General features: G+C 25.2%; 1 protein-coding gene across 1 annotated transcript in view; it reads left to right on the top strand.

Annotated features, from left to right (window-relative positions):
* The window catches only part of LOC142239499 (putative gustatory receptor 36c), a 28,834-nt gene extending 9,741 nt beyond the window's left edge, over nucleotides 1-19,093 (top strand). Inside the window, exon 2 of the mRNA XM_075311291.1 lies at nucleotides 18,893-19,093. Within this exon, the coding sequence (XP_075167406.1) occupies nucleotides 18,893-19,054 (162 nt within the window). The 3' untranslated portion in view covers nucleotides 19,055-19,093. The remainder of the gene's footprint in view (nucleotides 1-18,892) is intronic.
* The last annotated feature ends 1,228 nt before the right edge of the window (nucleotides 19,094-20,321 follow it).

Genomic DNA, 20,321 nt, shown 5'->3' with positions numbered 1-20,321 from the left:
TAGAAATAAAATTTTGACAAAATTTTTTATAAAATTAAAATTTTGACATAATTTTCAATAGAAATAACCTTTTGACAAAATGTGACCAAAATTTTCTATAAAAATAAAATTTTGACAAACTTTTCTATAGAAATAAAATATTGATAACATTTTCTATAGAACTAAAATTTTGACAAAATTTTCTTTAGAAATAAACTTTAGAAAAAATTTTCTATAGAAATAAAATTTTGACAAAATTTTCTATAGAAATAAAATTTTAACAAAATTTTCTATAGAAATAAAATTTTGACAAAATTTTCTATAGATATAAAATTTTGATAAAATTTCTTGTAGAAATAAAATGTTCTATAGATACAAAATTTTGACAAAATTTGAATATAGAAATAAAACAAAATTTTCAATAGCAATAAAATTGTAACAAAATGTGACCAAAATTTTCTATAGAAATAAAATTTTGACAAACTTTTCTATAGAAATAAAATTTTGACAAACTTTTCTATAGAAATAAAATTTTGACAAACTTTTCTATAGAAATAAAATTTTGACAAAATTTCTATAGAATTAAAATTTTGACAAAAATTTCTATAGAAATAACATTTTGACAAAATTTTCTATAGAAATAAAATTTTGAAAAAATTTTCTATAGAAATAAAATTTTGACAAAATTTTCTATAGATATAAAATTTCGACAAAATTTCTTGTTGAAATAAAATGTTCTTTAGAAATAAAATTTCGACAGCATCTTCTATAGAATTAAAATTTTGACAAAATTTTCTATAGAAATTAATGAAATTTTGACAAAATTTAATTCATATAGGATTTGAATATACTTAACCTATTTTTATTTCCTTATAATACAAAATGAGACGCTACGCTCTTTCCTATTAGAATGTTAATAAATTAATTAATACATTTGAATTATTAATGACTTCCACATTAATAATTCTGGAAAGATTACATTTATCTATCAGAATATCTATAACTAAACCTCAGGCAATATGCCAACATGTAACCTCTGCCCAGTATGGGCTAACATTTGTTGTAGAGAAGACCACATGAGACGCTCAACAAAATGGATGATAAGTCTCACCTATTATATCTCTTTGGCCGTGGGTATTACATCGTTTCGCAATAACCCAAAAACTGGAGAATTCCATACTACACCGATTGTCACCACATACAGTGCAATGGCCAGCTTGGGAACATTTGGAATTGTTCCCCTATTATTTCGTATGGACTATAATTCACGATATTTGCATGTGCAAATTAATTCAATATTATTGGTTTTACGAGTTATAGGCCTCTTGATTACAGTCATATGCAATTGGACCAAACGTCAAGATTTTATAGCAACTTTAAATGATTTACGTCGTACACGGATTGAATTTTTCCAACGATGGCCTTTAAATGAAAATGTGGAGAGGAAATTTGAAAAAATTGTACGATTGAAGCTCCTTTTGGGATCAGCATCTCTGATTATCACAATGCTGGGCTCCATTGAACATATAAAAGTGCAACTTAAAGTGGATAACGTGCTCCTGATATTTCCCCTAGTAATATTGATTAGTGTCATAAATTTGGTCATGACCAATTATTTCGTGTGTATAATGCATTTGAATTTAATTCTGATGGCAATTAATCATGAATTGAAACAGCTGCTGCAAAGGTCCATCCACTTATGGCAGTTGCAGAGGTCACATCGCATAGGGCCAGGTACATTGACTACACATTGCTGTAAATTATCCGATGATTTGGATAATTTGGCTCAGACCCAATATTGTGTCCATCTTTTGGGTATACGCATTAACGCCATGTATGAAATTCAAGGTGTATGCCTTATGTTAATGGTCTATTTGAATAATATCGCCGTCCTATATCTCATTTACAATACAATACAAAATACTGAAGAATTTATGGATCAATATAGTATGTGGACAATAGCAGTAGTACCTTTTGTCTTTACCCTTTACTATATGGATTTGACGATATTTACAGTGGGATTGATGAGTTTTCGTACATTAAGTGACAAGACAAGTGATTTGATGAAAGAGCTACAACCGTATACCCCAATATTGGGGTATACAATATTGGGGATTAGAGGAAAGTGTAAGTAAATTAAAAACGAAAACCTACTCAATTTTCATAAATTTGGGGAAAGTGTATTTGTGTGTAGTAATTGGGAGGAAGATATTGAACTAAATTTCTTTGAAATAAAGAAATTTCCATTAAAATAAAAAAGTGGTTTGGATGATAAAATTTTGTATAGAAATTAAATTTTGACAAAAATTTCAAAAAAAAATTTTTTTGACAAAATTTTCTATAGAAATGAAGTATTAACAAAAGAATATAGAAAGTAGAAATACAATATTGACAAAATTTTCTGTAGAAATAAAATTTTTACAACATTTTCTATAGAAATAAAATTTTGACAAAATTTTCTATAGAAATAAAATTTTGACAAAATATCCGGCAGAAATAAAATTTTGACAACATTTTCTATGGAAATAAAATATTGACAAAATTTCATATAGAAATAAAATTTTCAGAAAATTTTCTATAGAAATACAATTTTGAGAAAATTTTCTATAGAAATAAAATATTGACAAAATTTTGTATAGAAATAAAACTTTGAGAAATTTTTCTATAGAAATACAATTGTGAGAAAAATTTCTTAGGTCGAAAACCTTTATTGTTAGTATCTCCCACATTTAAAATCATAATTTTTTATGGTTTTAAAATTTTTTATGGTTTTAAAAAATTTTTCTATAGAAATAAAATTTTGAAAAAATGTACCTCCCGTATTGAAAGTCATATTTTTTTATGGTTTTAAAAAAATGTTCTATAGAAATAAAATTTTGAAAATATGTTCTATCCAAATAAAATTTTGAGAACATTTTCTAAAGAAATAAAATTTTGAGAAAATTTTCTATAGAAATACAATTTTGACAAAATTTCCTGTAGAAATAAAATTTTGACGAAATTTTCTATAGAAATAAAGTAAATAAAATTTTGACAAAATTTTCTATAGAAATACAGTTTTGACAAAATTTTCTATAGAAATACAGTTTTGACAAAATTTTCTATAGAAATAAAATTTTGACAAAATTTCTATAGAAATAAAATTTTTAACAAAATTTTCTATTGCCATAAATTTTTTACAAAGCTTTCAATGGAAATAAAATCTTGAGAACATTTTTTTAGGTCGAAACCTTTTTTTTGTACGTCCCACATTTAATATCATAATTTTTATTGTTTTAAATTTTTTAATAAATACATACATTTTCTATATAAACAAATTTGACAAAATTTTCTTTAGAAATAAAATTTTGACAAAATTTCCTGTAGAAATAAAATTTTAACAAAATTTTCTATAAAAATAAAATTTTGACAAAATTGTCTATAGAAATAAAATTTTGACAAAATTTCCGGTAGAAATAAAATTTTGACAAAATTTTTATATAGAAATAAAATATTGACAAAATTTCATATAGAAATAAAATTTTGAAAAAATTCTCTATAGAAGTAAAATTTTGAGAAAATTTTCTTTGTCAAAAACCTTTGTTGTTGGTACCTCCCACATTTAATATCATAATTTTGTATGGTTTTAAAAAAATTTTCTATAGAAATAAAATTTTGACAAAATTTTCTATAGAAAAAAAAAAATTTGACAAAATTTTGACAGAAATAAAATTTTGACAAAATTTTCTAAAGAAATACAAAATTGACAAAATTTTCTAAGAAATAAAATTTTGACAAAATTGTCTATAGAAATAAAATTTTGACAAAATTTCATATAGAAATAAAATTTTGTCAAAATTTTCTATAGAAATAAAATGTTGAGAAATGAAGTAAAGGGTGATTTGTTAAGAGCTTGATAACTTTTTAAAAAAAAAAAACGCATAAAATTTGCAAAATCTCATCGGTTCTTTATTTGAAACGTTAGATTGGTCCATGACATTTACTTTTTGAAGATAATTTAATTTAAATGTTGACCGCGGCTGCGTCTTAGGTGGTCCATTCGGAAAGTCCAATTTTGGGCAACTTTTCCGAGCATTTCGGCCGGAATAGCCCGAATTTCTTCGGAAATGTTGTCTTCCAAAGCTGGAATAGTTGCTGGCTTATTTCTGTAGACTTTAGACTTGACGTAGCCCCACAAAAAATAGTCTAAAGGCGTCAAATCGCATGATCTTGGTGGCCAACTTACCGGTCCATTTCTTGAGATGAATTGTTCTCCGAAGTTTTCCCTCAAAATGGCCATAGAATCGCGAGCTGTGTGGCATGTAGCGCCATCTTGTTGAAACCACATGTCAACCAAGTTCAGTTCTTCCATTTTTGGCAACAAAAAGTTTGTTAGCATCGAACGATAGCGATCGCCATTCACCGTAACGTTGCGTCCAACAGCATCTTTGAAAAAATACGGTCCAATGATTCCACCAGCGTACAAACCACACCAAACAGTGCATTTTTTCGGGATGCATGGGCAGTTCTTGAACGGCTTCTGGTTGCTCTTCACTCCAAATGCGGCAATTTTGCTTATTTACGTAGCCATTCAACCAGAAATGAGCCTCATCGCTGAACAAAATTTGTCGATAAACACATTTCGAACCGAACACTGATTTTGGTAATAAAATTCAATGATTTGCAAGCGTTGCTCGTTAGTAAGTCTATTCATGATGAAATGTCAAAGCATACTGAGCATCTTTCTCTTTGACACCATGTCTGAAATCCCACGTGATCTGTCAAATACTAATGCATGAAAATCCTAACCTCAAAAGAATCACCCTTTATTAACAACATTGTCTATAGAAATAGAATGTTGACAAAATTTTCTGTAGAAATTAAATTTTGACAAAATTTTCTATAGCAACAAAATTGTTAAAATTTTCTATAGAAATAAAATGTTGACAAAATGTTCTATGGAAATGAAATATTGACAAAATTTCCTGTAGAAATAAAATTTTAACAAAAGTTTCTATAGAAATAAAATTTTGACAAAATTGTCTATAGAAACACAATTTTGACAAAATTTCCGGTAGAAATAAAATTTTGACAAAATTTTTATGTAGAAATAAAATATTGACAAAATTTCATATAGAAATAAAATTTTGAGAAAATTCTCTATAGAAGTAAAATTTTGAGAAAATTCTCTATAGAAGTAAAATTTTGAGAAAATTCTCTATAGAAGTAAAATTTTGAGAAAATTCTCTATAGAAGTAAAATTTTGACAAAATTTTCTATAGAAATAAAATTTTGACAAAATTTTCTATAGAAAAAAATGTTTGACAAAATTTTAACAGAAATAAAATTTTGACAAAATTTTGACAGAAATAAAATTTTGACAAAATTTTCTAAAGAAAAAAATTGTTAAAATTTTCTATAGAAATAAAATGTTGACAAAATTTTCTATGGAAATGAAATATTGACAAAAATTTCTATAGAAATAAAATTTTGACAAAATTTTCTATAGAAATAAAATTTTGACAAAATTTTCTATAGAAATAAAATTTTGACAAAATTTTCTATAGAAATAAAATTTTGACAAAATTTTCTATAGAAATAAAATTTTGACAAAATTTTCTATAAAAATAAAATTTTGACAAAATTTTCTATAGAAATAAAATTTTGACAAAATTTTCTATAGAAAAAAATGTTTGACAAAATTCTAACAGAAATAAAATTTTGACAAAATTTTGACAGAAATAAAATTTTGACAAAATTTTCTATGGAAATGAAATATTGACAAAAATTTCTATAGAAATAAAATTTTGACAAAATTTTCTATAGAAATAAAATTTTGACAAAATTTTCTATAGAAATAAAATTTTGACAAAATTTTCTATAGAAATAAAATTTTGACAAAATTTTCTATAAAAATAAAATTTTGACAAAATTTTCTGCAAGTAGAGGATGCTGATGAGGAATGTGGTAATTCCGAAACGTGCGTCCATCCAACCATCTTGCAGTCTATAGGGCTTTGCCCAAATAAATTTGACAAACATTCTTTTCCTCTGTTGGTTAAGCTACTCTTGTAGTTTAGTCAATGTATGGTTTTAAGCTGAAATAAGAAAACGACAACAATGCTTAAAGAACAAAACCAACAATAACAAAACAAAACAAATGGAAAAAGAAGAGGAGGCACGCTCAAAATAAACCCAGCCATGTGAATTCAAATCGATGATTTGACAGTGGCATAGGAAAAGAGATATGTTTGTTTCGAATTCATTTGGCATAAGCCGGCTATCAATGTAAAACCTTTTTTCGGAGGGTTCAAGTGTGGTTTTTGTTGGGTTTAATAAACTGCCTGAATTTATTCTGATAATTGGTTGATAGTTTTGCTGCAAGTAGAGGATGCTGATGAGGAATGTGGTAATTCCGAAACGTGCGTCCATCCAACCATCTTGCAGTCTATAGGGCTTTGCCCAAATAAATTTGACAAACATTCTTTTCCTCTGTTGGTTAAGCTACTCTTGTAGTTTAGTCAATGTATGGTTTTAAGCTGAAATAAGAAAACGACAACAATGCTTAAAGAACAAAACCAACAATAACAAAACAAAACAAATGGAAAAAGAAGAGGAGGCACGCTCAAAATAAACCCAGCCATGTGAATTCAAATCGATGATTTGACAGTGGCATAGGAAAAGAGATATGTTTGTTTCGAATTCATTTGGCATAAGCCGGCTATCAATGTAAAACCTTTTTTCGGAGGGTTCAAGTGTGGTTTTTGTTGGGTTTAATAAACTGCCTGAATTTATTCTGATAATTGGTTGATAGTTTTGCTGCAAGTAGAGGATGCTGATGAGGAATGTGGTAATTCCGAAACGTGCGTCCATCCAACCATCTTGCAGTCTATAGGGCTTTGCCCAAATAAATTTGACAAACATTCTTTTCCTCTGTTGGTTAAGCTACTCTTGTAGTTTAGTCAATGTATGGTTTTAAGCTGAAATAAGAAAACGACAACAATGCTTAAAGAACAAAACCAACAATAACAAAACAAAACAAATGGAAAAAGAAGAGGAGGCACGCTCAAAATAAACCCAGCCATGTGAATTCAAATCGATGATTTGACAGTGGCATAGGAAAAGAGATATGTTTGTTTCGAATTCATTTGGCATAAGCCGGCTATCAATGTAAAACCTTTTTTCGGAGGGTTCAAGTGTGGTTTTTGTTGGGTTTAATAAACTGCCTGAATTTATTCTGATAATTGGTTGATAGTTTTGCTGCAAGTAGAGGATGCTGATGAGGAATGTGGTAATTCCGAAACGTGCGTCCATCCAACCATCTTGCAGTCTATAGGGCTTTGCCCAAATAAATTTGACAAACATTCTTTTCCTCTGTTGGTTAAGCTACTCTTGTAGTTTAGTCAATGTATGGTTTTAAGCTGAAATAAGAAAACGACAACAATGCTTAAAGAACAAAACCAACAATAACAAAACAAAACAAATGGAAATAAAATTTTGACAAAATTTTCTATGAAAATAAAATTTTGACAAAATTTTCTATAGAATTAAAATTTTGACAAAATTTTCTATAGAATTAAAATTTTGACAAAATTTTCTATAGAATTAAAATTTTGACAAAATTTTGTATAGAAATAAAATGTTGAGAAATGAAGTATTAACAACATTGTCTATAGAAATAACATTTTGACAAAATTTTCTATAGAAATAAAATTTTGACAAAATTTTCTATAGAAATATAATTTTGACAAAATTTTCTTTGGAAATAAAATTTTTACATAATTTTCTTTGGAAATAAAATTTTGACAACATTTTCTATAGAAATAAGGTTTGACAAAATTTTTGATAGAAATAAAATTTTGACAAAATTTTCTATTGAAAGGTATTTTAGGTCCTCTAAGTTTTTGTTACAATTTTATTTTCTTAAGGCAGTATTTTGTTCTGTGTATGTATATGTATTATTTTTCTAACCTCTTGAAAAGTAATTAATTATTGATCAATTGTAGATATAAACATCACAGAAATTGATAACAAAATATTCCACATCAATTATATTTAAATAGATTTCGAAATGAGGAATTATTGATGACATATGAGGTTCTTCAAAAGCCCATATTCTGCATTTAATTATAGTCATATTTTAGTTTCCCTACAAGACTCAAGTGATTAACTCCAAGCATAGGTACCTATATCAATCAAATCGAATGCGTCGTTCAACTTGTTGGATGATATCCATGTGTTATTACGCTTCACAACTTTTGGGTATTTTATCATTTTGTTATGACCATAGAACCGAAGAATTCTACACGACCTCTTCAGTTACCATCTATAGTGCAGTGATGAGTGTGGCATGGTTTGCAATGATACCAATCCTCTGGAGAATAGATATGAATTCTCCACAAAATCGTAAACATGATTTACATATGAAAATATCGGCCGTGATATGTTTGGTGCGTTACTCTTCCATATTAATTGCCGTAATCCATCAATGGATTAGACGTCCAGAATATATGGCCACCTTAAGGGCCTATATAAGAGTACGAAAAAAATTCCTAAATAAATGGCCTTTTGACGCGAATGTAGAGGAAAAATATGAAAATTCCCTCAGATCAAAATTCTATTGGGGTCTTTTGGCTAATATGGGTCTATTGTATGGCTCTTTGCAGTTTTTACAAATTCAATTTAAATTGAAAAATTATTACGAAATTGTATTAATTGGAATAATGTGTAATGTTCTTAATGTCATAATATCGCATTTCTATTTTTGCCAAATAAATCTCAATTCCTTGCTGGAATGTATTAATCATAGAGTTAAAGATATTTTCAAAGAAATTCATCATCTATGGCATCTACAAAACTTAAGTTACATTGACGTTACATTTGTCAAAGAACAATTTCAAAAGTTGGCCCAAAGCATGGATGAACTGGCCATTACCCAGTGGCAGATACAACAATTGGCGACACGAATTTATGCTATTTATGACATCCAGGGAGCCTGTATTATGCTCACTTTGTATATGAACAATGTGGGTGTCATTTATATGTCATATATGATAATGCAACATTCGTATATGATGGATTTCTATGGTTATGGCATAATGGTATTAATGGCCATCTCATTGGTCTGTTATTATATGGATTTGAAGGTGTTCATGACAAGTATGTTGGATTTTCAGCGATGTATTGAAGAAACCGGTCAGATGCTAAAGGAACAACAACCGTGTATACTCACGGGACATAAAGAATTGGAAAAAAGTGTGAGTACTAAAAAAAGAGATGGGGGAAAATTTAAAAAAAAATCTACACTCAAAAAAGGAACATGATGCCGAAATCATATACACTCAAAAAACAGTGAACCCATCAGGAAGGAACATTTTGGTTAATTTTAGAAAATTTAAATTAATTTTAGAAAATTGTAACTAAAATGTATGACAAAATAAGTACACTGAAAGAAGAGTTTTCTTTTCTGAGGAACGAAATTTTAGACAAAGTTTTCTTTTGATGCTAAAAAATTTTCTTTAAAATCAAATGAAAAAAATTAGTGACAATCGTTGTCTCCATTTTCATAAATTTGAGTTTATTTGATCTAAAAGAAATTACTTAATAAAAAGGGGAATTTCGTTCCGGAGGAAAGTATTTTTTCTTTGGGTGTATATATTCCCCCATATTGAAAATTTATTAGACTTAATTATTTGTTTGCTTGTTAAAGGAGTTTTCGTAGTTTGAAGGAAAAAATTGGAGTTAACAATTGCAAACATGTTTTTAGTATTACACGCAAAAAAAATTAATCCGTTCCTCCCAAACGAACTTTTAGACAAACATATAATGTTTTCCATTTGCTTTTCGCCGTAAGTTTGATAAAACTTGATTCTTTTACAGGATGTAAAAAAACAATTTCACAAAGACCAACTCAAAAAAATTATATTATGGCAAAGTTTTTTAGCTCTTTGCACCTTTTTCTGTAATACAAACAATGTACAAGAAATTATTTAATTTTTTTTATATTTTTTGTTTTTAAATTTTACACAGAAAAAAATTCACGAAGTTTTAAATAATATTCAATTAAAAATTTATTGAATCAACAAATTTTTTTAATTGAAAAAGAAATTAATCACAAAAATTAATAGTATCAATTAATTTTTTAATTGACCTTCAATTAATTTTTTAATTGATACTATCATTTCTGTGATTGAAGACATAGCAATTAAAAAATTAATTGGATCAATTAATTTGTGTGATTGAATTTTTTAAGAAATTCTGAACCAGTTTGTAGGAGACAGTAATTTAGTAAATCTTAATATGCTTCATTTGTGTATAATTGTTTCCCTTTTTTAGCTCATTTAACTAAGATACACAAAAAATTATTAAAGTCAAGGAAACTTTCTAAAAGCATAATTATTCCATGAACTAAAATAGAATTCAATTGGCTTTAGTGCCCATATAGGGTTCACTTAATAAAAAAATTAGAAAATTTTGTCAAAATTTTATTTCTATAGAAAATTTTGTCAAAATTGTATTTCTATAGAAAATTTTGTCAAAATTTTACTTCTATAGAAAATCTTGTCAAAATTTTATTTCTATAGAAAATTTTGTCAAAATTTTACTTCTATAGAAAATTTTGTCAAAATTTTATTTCTATAGAAAATTTTGTCAAAATTTTATTTCTATAGAAAATTTTGTCAAAATTTTATTTCTATAGAAAATTTTCCCAAAATTTTATTTCTATAGAAAATTTTGTCAAAATTTTGTTTCTATAGAAAATTTTGTCAAAATTTTGTTTCTTAAGAAAATTTTATCTAAATTTTATTTCTATGGAAAATTTTATCTAAATTTTATTTCTATAGACAATATTGTCAAAATTTTATTTCTTAAGAAAATTTTATTTCTATGGAAAATTTTATCTAAATTTTATTTCTATAGACAATATTGTCAAAATTTTATTTCTATGGACATTTTGTCAAAATTTTATTTCTATAGAAATTTTGTCAAAATTTTATTTCTATAGAAACATTTTCCAAAATTTTATTTCTATAGAACATTTTATTTCTATAAATAATTTTGTCAAAATTCTATAGGAAATTTTGTCAAAATTTTATTTCTATAGAAAATTTTGTCAAAATTTTATTTCTATAGAAAATTTTGTCAACATTTTATTTCTATAGAAAATTTTGTCAATTTTTTTTTTCTATAGAAAATTTTGTCAAAATTTTATTGCTATAGAAAATTTTATTAAAATTTTATTTCTATGGAAAATTTTGTCAAAATTCTACATCTATAGAAAATTTTGTTAAAATTTTATTTCTATAGAAAATTTTGTCAAAATTTTATTTCTATAGAAAATTATGTCAACATTTTATTTCTATAGAAAATTTTTTCAACATTTCATTTCTATAGAAAATTTTGTCAAAATTTTACTTCTATAGAAAATCTTGTCAACATTTTATTTCTATAGAAAATTTTGTAAAAATTTTACTTCTATAGAAAATTTTTTCAAAATTTTATTTCTATAGAAAATTTTGTCAAAATTTTATTTCTATAGAAAATTTTGTCAAAATTTTATTTCTATAGAAAATTTTGTCAAAATTTTACTTCTATAGAAAATTTTGTCAAAATTTTATTTCTATAGAAAATGTTGTCAAAATTTTATTTCTATAGAAAATTTTTTCAAAATTTTATTGCTATAGAAAATTTTGTCAAAATTTTGTTTCTAAAGAAAATTTTGTCAAAATTTTGTTTTTATAGAAAATTTTGTTTCTAAAAAAAAATTTTCAAAATTTTATTTCTATGGAAAATTTTATCTAAATTTTATTTCTATAGACAATCTTGTCAAAATTTTATTTCTATAGAAAAATTTGTCAAAGTTTTATTTCTATAGAAAATTTTGTCAAAATTTTATTTCTATAGAAACATTTTCCAAAATTTTATTTCTATAGAACATTTTATTTCTGTAGAAAAATTTGTCAAAATTTTATTTCTGTAGCAAATTTTTTTCAAAATATGATTTCTATCGAAAAATTTGTCAAAATTTTGTTTCTATAAAAAATTTTGTCAAAATGTTATTTCTATAAAAAATTTTGTCAAAATTTTACTTCTATAGAAAATTGTGTCAAAATTTTATTTCTATAGAAAATTTTGTCAAAATTTTATTTCTATAGAAAATTTTTTCACAATTTTATTGCTAAAGAAAATTTTGTTAAAATTATATTTCTATAGAAATATTTCCAAAATTTTATTTCTAGAGAACATTTCATTTCTGTAGGAAAATTTGTCAAAATTTTATTTCTATAGAAAATTTTGTCAAAATTTTATTTCTATAGAAAATTTTGTAAAAATTTTACTTCTATAGAAATTTTTTTCAAAATTTTATTTCTATAGAAAAGTTTGTCAAAATTTTATTTCTATAGAAAATTTTGTCAAAATTTTGTTTCTAAAGAAAATTTTGTCAAAATTTTGTTTTTATAGAAAATTTTGTTTCTAAAAAAAAATTTTCAAAATTTTATTTCTATGGAAAATTTTATCTAAATTTTATTTCTATAGACAATCTTGTCAAAATTTTATTTCTATAGAAAAATTTGTCAAAATTTTATTTCTATAGAAAATTTTGTCAAAATTTTATTTCTATAGAAACATTTTCCAAAATTTTATTTCTAGAGAACATTTTATTTCTGTAGAAAAATTTGTCAAAATTTTATTTCTATAGAAAATTTTTCAAAATTTTATTGCTATAGAAAATTTTGTCAAAATTTTACTTCTGTAGAAAATTTTGTCAAAATTTTATTTCTATAGAAAATGTTGTCAAAATTTTATTTCTATAGAAAATTTGTTCAAAATTTTATTGCTATAGAAAATTTTGTTAAAATTATATTTCTATAGAAAATTTTGTCAAAATTTTATTTCTATAGAACATTTTATTTCTGTAAAAAAATTTGTCAAAATTTTATTTTTATAGAAAATTTTGTCAAAATTTTATTTCTATAGAAAATTTTGTCAAAATTTTATTTTGTCAAAATTTTATTTCTATAGAAACATTTGCCAAAATTTTATTTCTATAGAACATTTTATTTCTGTAGAAAAATTTGTCAAAATTTTATTTCTGTAGCAAATTTTGTCAAAATATGATTTCTATCGAAAAATTTGTCAACATTTTAGTTCTGTAGCAAATTTTGTCAAAATATGTTTTCTATAGAAAATTTTGTCAACATTTTATTTCTAAAGAAAATTTTGTCAAAAATTTATTTCTATTGTAAAATTTGTCAAAATTTTATTTCTATAGAAAATTTTGTAAAGATTTTATTTCTATAGAAAATTTTGTCAAGAATTTATTTCTATAGAAAATTTTGTCAAAATTTCTACCCAGCGAAAAAGCGTCGCCAAAAAAGTAGTGAAAATGTTTTTTTGTGGATCCAGAAGTGGTGCAAAAGTGGCGCAGAAACGATGAATTCAACATTTAGACAATTTTCCAATTTTTTTCTCTAGAAAATGTTTTCAAAATTTTATTTCTATAGCAAAATTTTGTCAAAATTTTATTTCTATAGAAAATTTTTCAAAAATTTTATTTCGATTAATAGTTTTATTCGGCTTTAGGTCATAAAAACAATCGAACAGCAACACACGAACTTACATACAAAATCCCACAGAAGATGATTAGTGGCACTAACCGAAATATTGGAAATAAATATTAAAACAAATCAATAATCGATTGTTTCTATGACCTCAAGCCGAACAAAATTAATAATCGAAACAAAACAATGAACAAAATTAATGATCTAACTTTATGTTAGGTTAGGCTAGGTGGCAGCCCGATGTATCAGGCTCACTTAGACTATTCAGTCCATTGTAATATCACATTGGTGAACTTCTCTCTTATCTTTGAGTGCTGCCCGATTCCATGTTAAGCTCAATGACAAGGGACCTCCTTTTTATAGCCGAGTCCGAACGGCGTTCCACATTGCAGTGAAACCACTCAGAGAAGTTTTGAAACCCCCAGAAATGTCACCAGCATTACTGAGGTGGGATAATCCACCGCTGAAAAACTTTTTGGTGTTCGGTCGAAGCAGGAATCGAACCCACGACCTTGTGTATGCAGGCGGGCATGCTAACCATTGCACCACGGTGGCTCCCATGATGATCTAACTTTGTTCGGTTATTATTTGAATCCTTTTTAGAAAATAATTAATGCGTCCTCACAATATTATCCCTTTTGGATGTATTTTTCGTTTTGGGTCATCTATATTAATTATGGTCTGATCATTCACAATGATAAAAACTTAATGTGGTATTCAATAATTAATATTTTCACTAATTACTTATGCTACCAATAAGCCCATTATTTATTATGATTTACACTAAGCTACAACTAAAAATGCCAATCAAAGTTACATACAAATACCAAGATGGACTTTTTGCAAACCCGTTAAAAAACGAAACTTTATTCTATTAATTTCATTTAGATAAGATATTGTTAAATTCAATTTTAATTAAATAATTGCAAAAAAATCTCTAACTGTTTTCAAGAAATTTTCAATATACCTAAAATATCTGTAGTCGAGTGTTTGTCCTGAAAAAGGCGAATGGAGCCAACATTAACCTCTGACATATTAAACATAACTATCAGTCGACAATCACTTTCAGTGATGAGTAGTGCAACACGTTGGTTAATAGCCAGTTGCTATTATTCGTCACAATTTTTAGGAATTTTGGGCTTCTGCTACAATCATAGAACCGGTCAAGTGTATACCAACAGACGAGTAACCATTCTCAGTGGTACAATGAGCATTGGCATGCTATCATTAATAGTGACTCTCTTAATTAAATTCGATTGGAATCTACAAACGTTTTTGGCCTATGAGTTCCATTTGAAAATTCGTATTTCCGTATTTCTTATACGTACATGGGCTGTTGCGATAACCATCATTTTAAATTGGTTTAAACGTCAAGAATTCATGAAAACCCTAAATCAGTTGCAACATTTCCATGAGTCATTACTAGAAAAATTACCCATGAGTAGTAAAGTAATGCGATATTATGATAAGGAAATCAAATGGAAATTTTTGTGGAATCTTTTGGTGAATCTCTTCATAGGTCTTGAAATGTTTTTGGTGGCAAAACCTCAATTAAAATGGTCCAATTATTTTATAACAGTTATGATTTTAATGGTGATCATATTGAATACCGTCTTAACTCATTTCTATATAGCCATGACGAATATTAATGTTCTACTTGACATTTTAAATGAGGAATTACAACGAATTGTAAAATTTACCCAGACATTGCATCCTTCGGAAAATCATATAGGTATAGCTATACAAATTAGCCACAATCTACTACTCTCCCACCAACTCGACAATTTGGCTTTGTTTCAATATCGATTATTGAAAATTCTTTATAATATTACCGATATGTATGAAATTCAAGGAACTTGTGTTATATTAACAACATATATGCATCATGTTGCTGTACTTTATACATGCTACATGTTGATACAACATAATTCCAAGGCTGTTAATTGGGATGATTGGTCTTCATACATTGCCGTCGTGGCCATTATTTGCTATTACATTGATATGCGTTCCTTTAGAGTTGGTTTGTTGAGAACTCTGGATTTGCATATGCAAACTGTAGAATTACTAAAAGAGCGAGATTTATATAGATCAGAAATGGGCGATCATCTGGAAGAGAGTGTAAGTTAAAAATATGATTTCTTCTACAATTGCATAGCTTGTTTAAAATTTATACGAGAAATGTATTTTTTGGGTATGTAATAAATAAAAAGTTTATTGCCATATCATTACTTATGGTATGTGGAAAAATGTTTATCCTTATCGGTTCTCTATTGTGAAATACAAAAAGGAAAGACAAACTAAAATAAACTCATTTATTTAATAATAATCAATTATTTTTATAAGGATTTTTCCAAGAAAAAATTCAAATGGATATTTTTTCTGTACAAAGATTTGTATGTGTATAAACATGTTGCAAAGCAAAATATTGCAAGCGAAATGCTGTATTTTTTAAACGCATCTTATTTTCATAGATTTTTATTTTATTATTATTAGGGTTATTACTTTACTTTATTGTATTTTTATTATAATTATATTATAATAATTTTTTATATAATAATTATTAGGGTTATTACTTTACTTAATTGGGGTTATGGAAAATATAATGTCCAAATTGATAAGAACATCTGTGCTTCGAATTTTTATATTCTTTACTATGAAGTATATTGGAATGACCGACAAACTAAAACTACTTAATTTATTTAATAGTAACCAATTATGTTTATACAGAATTTTTAAGAACTTAAATATTAAAACATATATATTGTTTCTGTACAAAGATTTGTATGTTTATAAACATATTGGCAACACGGTTAACACAGTTGGTAGAATTCTACCAAAACTGTTAGATCTGTTCGGTAGATTGGTAGAATCCTTGATGGTTTTGAGGTATATTACAAATTTTCTATAGAAATAAAATTTTGACAATATTTTCTATTGAAATGTAAAATTTTGACAAAATTTTCTATAGAAATATAAAGTTCCTAAAGAAATATAACAATTGAAAAACATTTATCCAGAAATGGAAAATTTTGACAAAATTTTCTATAAAAATATATAATTTTGATAAAAAAATTCAACATAAATACAATTTTTACAAAATTTTCTAAAGAAATAAATTTTTCTACAGAAATAAAAATTTGACAAAATTGTCCAAAGAAGGAACATTTTGACAAAATTTTCTATAGAAATAAAATTTTGACAAAATTTTCCAAAGAAGTAAAATTTTGACAACATTTCCTATAGAAATAAAATTTGGGCAAAATTTTCTATAGAAATAAAATTTTGACAAAATTTTCTATAGAAATAAAATTTTGACAAAATTTTCTATAGAAATAAAATTTTGATAGAAATAAAATTTTGACAAAATTTTCTATAGAAATAAAATTTTGACAAAATTTTCTATAGAAATAAAATTTTGACAAAATTTTCTATAGAAATCAAATTTTGACAAAATTTTCTATAGAAATAAGATTTTGACAAATTTTTCTATAGAAACAAAATTTTGACAAAATTTTCTATAGAAATACAATTATGTCAGAATTTTCTATAGAAATAAAATTTTGAAAAAATTTTCTATAGAAATAAAGTTTTTTACAAAATTTTAATTTTAACAAAAATTTCTATAAAAATATTTTTTTTTACAAAATTTTCTATAGAAATAAAATTTTGACAAAATTTTCTATAGAAATAAAGTTTTTTACAAAATTTTCTATAGAAATAAAATTTTGACAAAATTTTCTATAGAAATAAAATTTTGACAAAATTTTCTATAGAAATAAAGTTTTTTACAAAATTTTCTATAGAAATAAAATTTTGACAACATTTTCTCTAGAAATAAAATTTTGGCAAAATTTTCTATATAAATAAAATTTTGACAAAATTATCTATAGAATAAAATTTTGACAAAATTTTCTATAGAAATAAAATTTTGGCAAAATTTTCTATAGAAATAAAATTTTGACAAAATTTTCTATAGAAATAAAGTTTTTTACAAAATGTTCTATAGAAATAAAATTTTGACAACATTTTCTCTAGAAATAAAATTTTGACAACATTTTCTCTAGAAATAAAATTTTGGCAAAATTTTCTATATAAATAAAATTTTGACAAAATTATCTATAGAATAAAATTTTGACAAAATTTTCTGTAGAATAAAATTTTGACAACATTTTCTATAGAAATAAAATTTTGACAAAATTTTCTATAGAAATACAATTTTGACAAAATTTTCTATAGAAATACAATTATGCCAAAATTTTCTATAGAAATAAAATGTTGACAAAATTTTCTATAGGAATACAATTTTGACAAAATTTTCTATAGAAATACAATTATGCCAAACTTTTCTATAGACATAAAATTTTTAAAAATTTTCTATAGAAATAAAATGTTGACAAAATTTTCTATAGAAATAAAGTTTTTTACAAAATTTTATATAGAAATAAAATTATGACAAAATTTTCTATAGAAATAAAATTTTGACAAAATTTTCTATAGAAATAAATTTTTGATAACATTTTCTATAGAACTAAAATTTTGACAAAATTTTCTACAGAAATAAAATTTTGACAAAATTTTCTATATAAATAAAATGTTGACAAATTTTTCTATAGAATAAAATTTTGACAAAATTTTCTATAGAATAAAATTTTGACAAAATTTTCTTCAGAAAAAAAATTTTGACGAAATATTCTATAGAAAAAAAAATTTGACAAAATTTTCTATAGAAATAAAAGTTTTGTCCAAAATTTCTATAGAAATAAAATTTTGACAAAATTTTGTATAGAAATAAAATTTTGATAAAAATTTCTATAGAAATAAAATGATGACATCATTTTTTGCTAGCTTTTGCTACAATTTTCTCCGAACTTTGGAAGATGATTTTTGGCTTGAGTGGCAACCGTAGTTGCAAAGCAAAATATTTCAAGCGAAATGTTGTATTTTACAAACAGACAAACTAAAACTATTTAATTTATTTAATAATATCAATCCCTAGTTTTTTCCTAGTTTTTTTTTCTGAAAGCCTCACTTGAAATTGTAGAAATCATAAAAAAATAATTAATTAGTTTTATAAGGAAATTTTAAAGAACATAAAAAAATCAAATAGATGTTGTTTCTGTTCAAAAGTTTCTATGCTTATAAACATGTTGCAAAGTTAAATGTTGCAAATGAAATTCTGTATTTTAGCTCAACATCGTTTTTTCAATGTTTTTTTAGTAAATGTTCATTCGGGTTTAAATTTGATATAATTTAAACAAATTTGTTGTGGAGAGAGATCAACAAAAAAAAAAAAGAAAACAATTTAAATACATTTACAATTTTCAATTATACTAATTGTTTATTTTCCCTCACATCTCTTTTATTTCTTTGCAGTTTAAAAACTTCTCCCTGCAATTGGCCAAATTTCCGGTTGAAATGAAATTGGTGGGTCTTTTTAAATTTGATCGTTCGATGGCCTTCTCCATTTTTGGGTCAACAATATCAAATGCCATAGTTTTAATACAATACGATTATAAAAATAATTCAAATGAATAAAAATGAAAGGAAAACAGAGAAAAATCAAATCAAACAAAATAGTAATTATTCAAAAGGAAAAAGGGTAACTGACAATTTTCTACTGCACCTTAAAATTGTAAGGGAAAATAAGTATTGCTAGATGGTTGCCAAGCAATTGCTTGGGTATCACCTCCAATAGCCTCCGTTTTACATGGTCCTTTTCGTAATCAATTATTCTTTGCTCGGCAAGGTACTATTGCAACACACCCAAAGCACAACCGAATTGCTATCATTAGCTCCATTGGAAGAGAATGCTTCATGGGATTGGCTTAATTGCTCAATGACCCATTTCATTAGATTGGTATTGCATACAAGACCTCGAATTAGATGAATATAAATATCAATGCACGCATTGACCATTTGCATTTTGAAGTTTTTCTGTTTATTCAAATGCCCTCCTCTTTGCATGTCATCATTATTGCATACCATCCATTCTAATAATGGGAAATTATTTCTTTACTTTTACTTTCATTTTGATCACACCTTAAAGGTGTTTTACTAAAGATTGTAAGAAATCCTGTTTTTTTTTGTTTGTAGATATTCCATTATAGTAATAAGAACATTTAAATTACTTTGGTAAAGAAGAGGGATTTAGGAGCTCACTGTAAAAGATTTCAAGGATACTTTTTGTATTTTGGCACGAAGGGGGAAGTCCCCTTGTTCACTTATTTTAAAAGAGTACTTAAAAATCGTAACTGCTCCCATTTACGTGAAATTTACCACTACTAACACGGGTTGACACAGTTAGTAGAATTCCAAACATGGTAGATTTGTTACTGTTGGGAAGATTGATAAAATTTGTGATGGTTTGGTAGATTTTGCAGAATAATCCTCCCTAACTAAGTGGTACATACATTCTCTATAGTTATAAATATAGAAATAAAATTTTGACAAAATTTTCTATAGAAATAAAATTTTGACCAAATTTTCTATAGAAATAAAACTTTGACAAAATTTTCTGCAGAAATAAAATTTTGATAAAATTTACTATAGAAATAAAATCTTGAGCAAATTTTCTATAGAAACAAGATTTTGACAAAATTTTCTATAGAAACAAAATGTTGACAAAATTTTCTACAGAAATAAAATTTTGACAAAATTTTCTATAAAAATAAAATTTTGACAAATATTTCTATGGGAATAAAATTTTGACAAAATTTTCAATAGAAATAAAATTTTGACAAAATTTTCTATAGAAATAAAAAACTAAGAAAATTTTCTATAGAAAAAAAAAATTTGACAACAT

Source organism: Haematobia irritans, chromosome 5, assembly GCF_050003625.1.
Source record: "Haematobia irritans isolate KBUSLIRL chromosome 5, ASM5000362v1, whole genome shotgun sequence".
Lineage (NCBI taxonomy): Eukaryota > Metazoa > Arthropoda > Insecta > Diptera > Muscidae > Haematobia > Haematobia irritans.
Note: the sequence above shows the minus strand (reverse complement) of the source record. Positions and strands in the feature narration are given on the sequence as shown.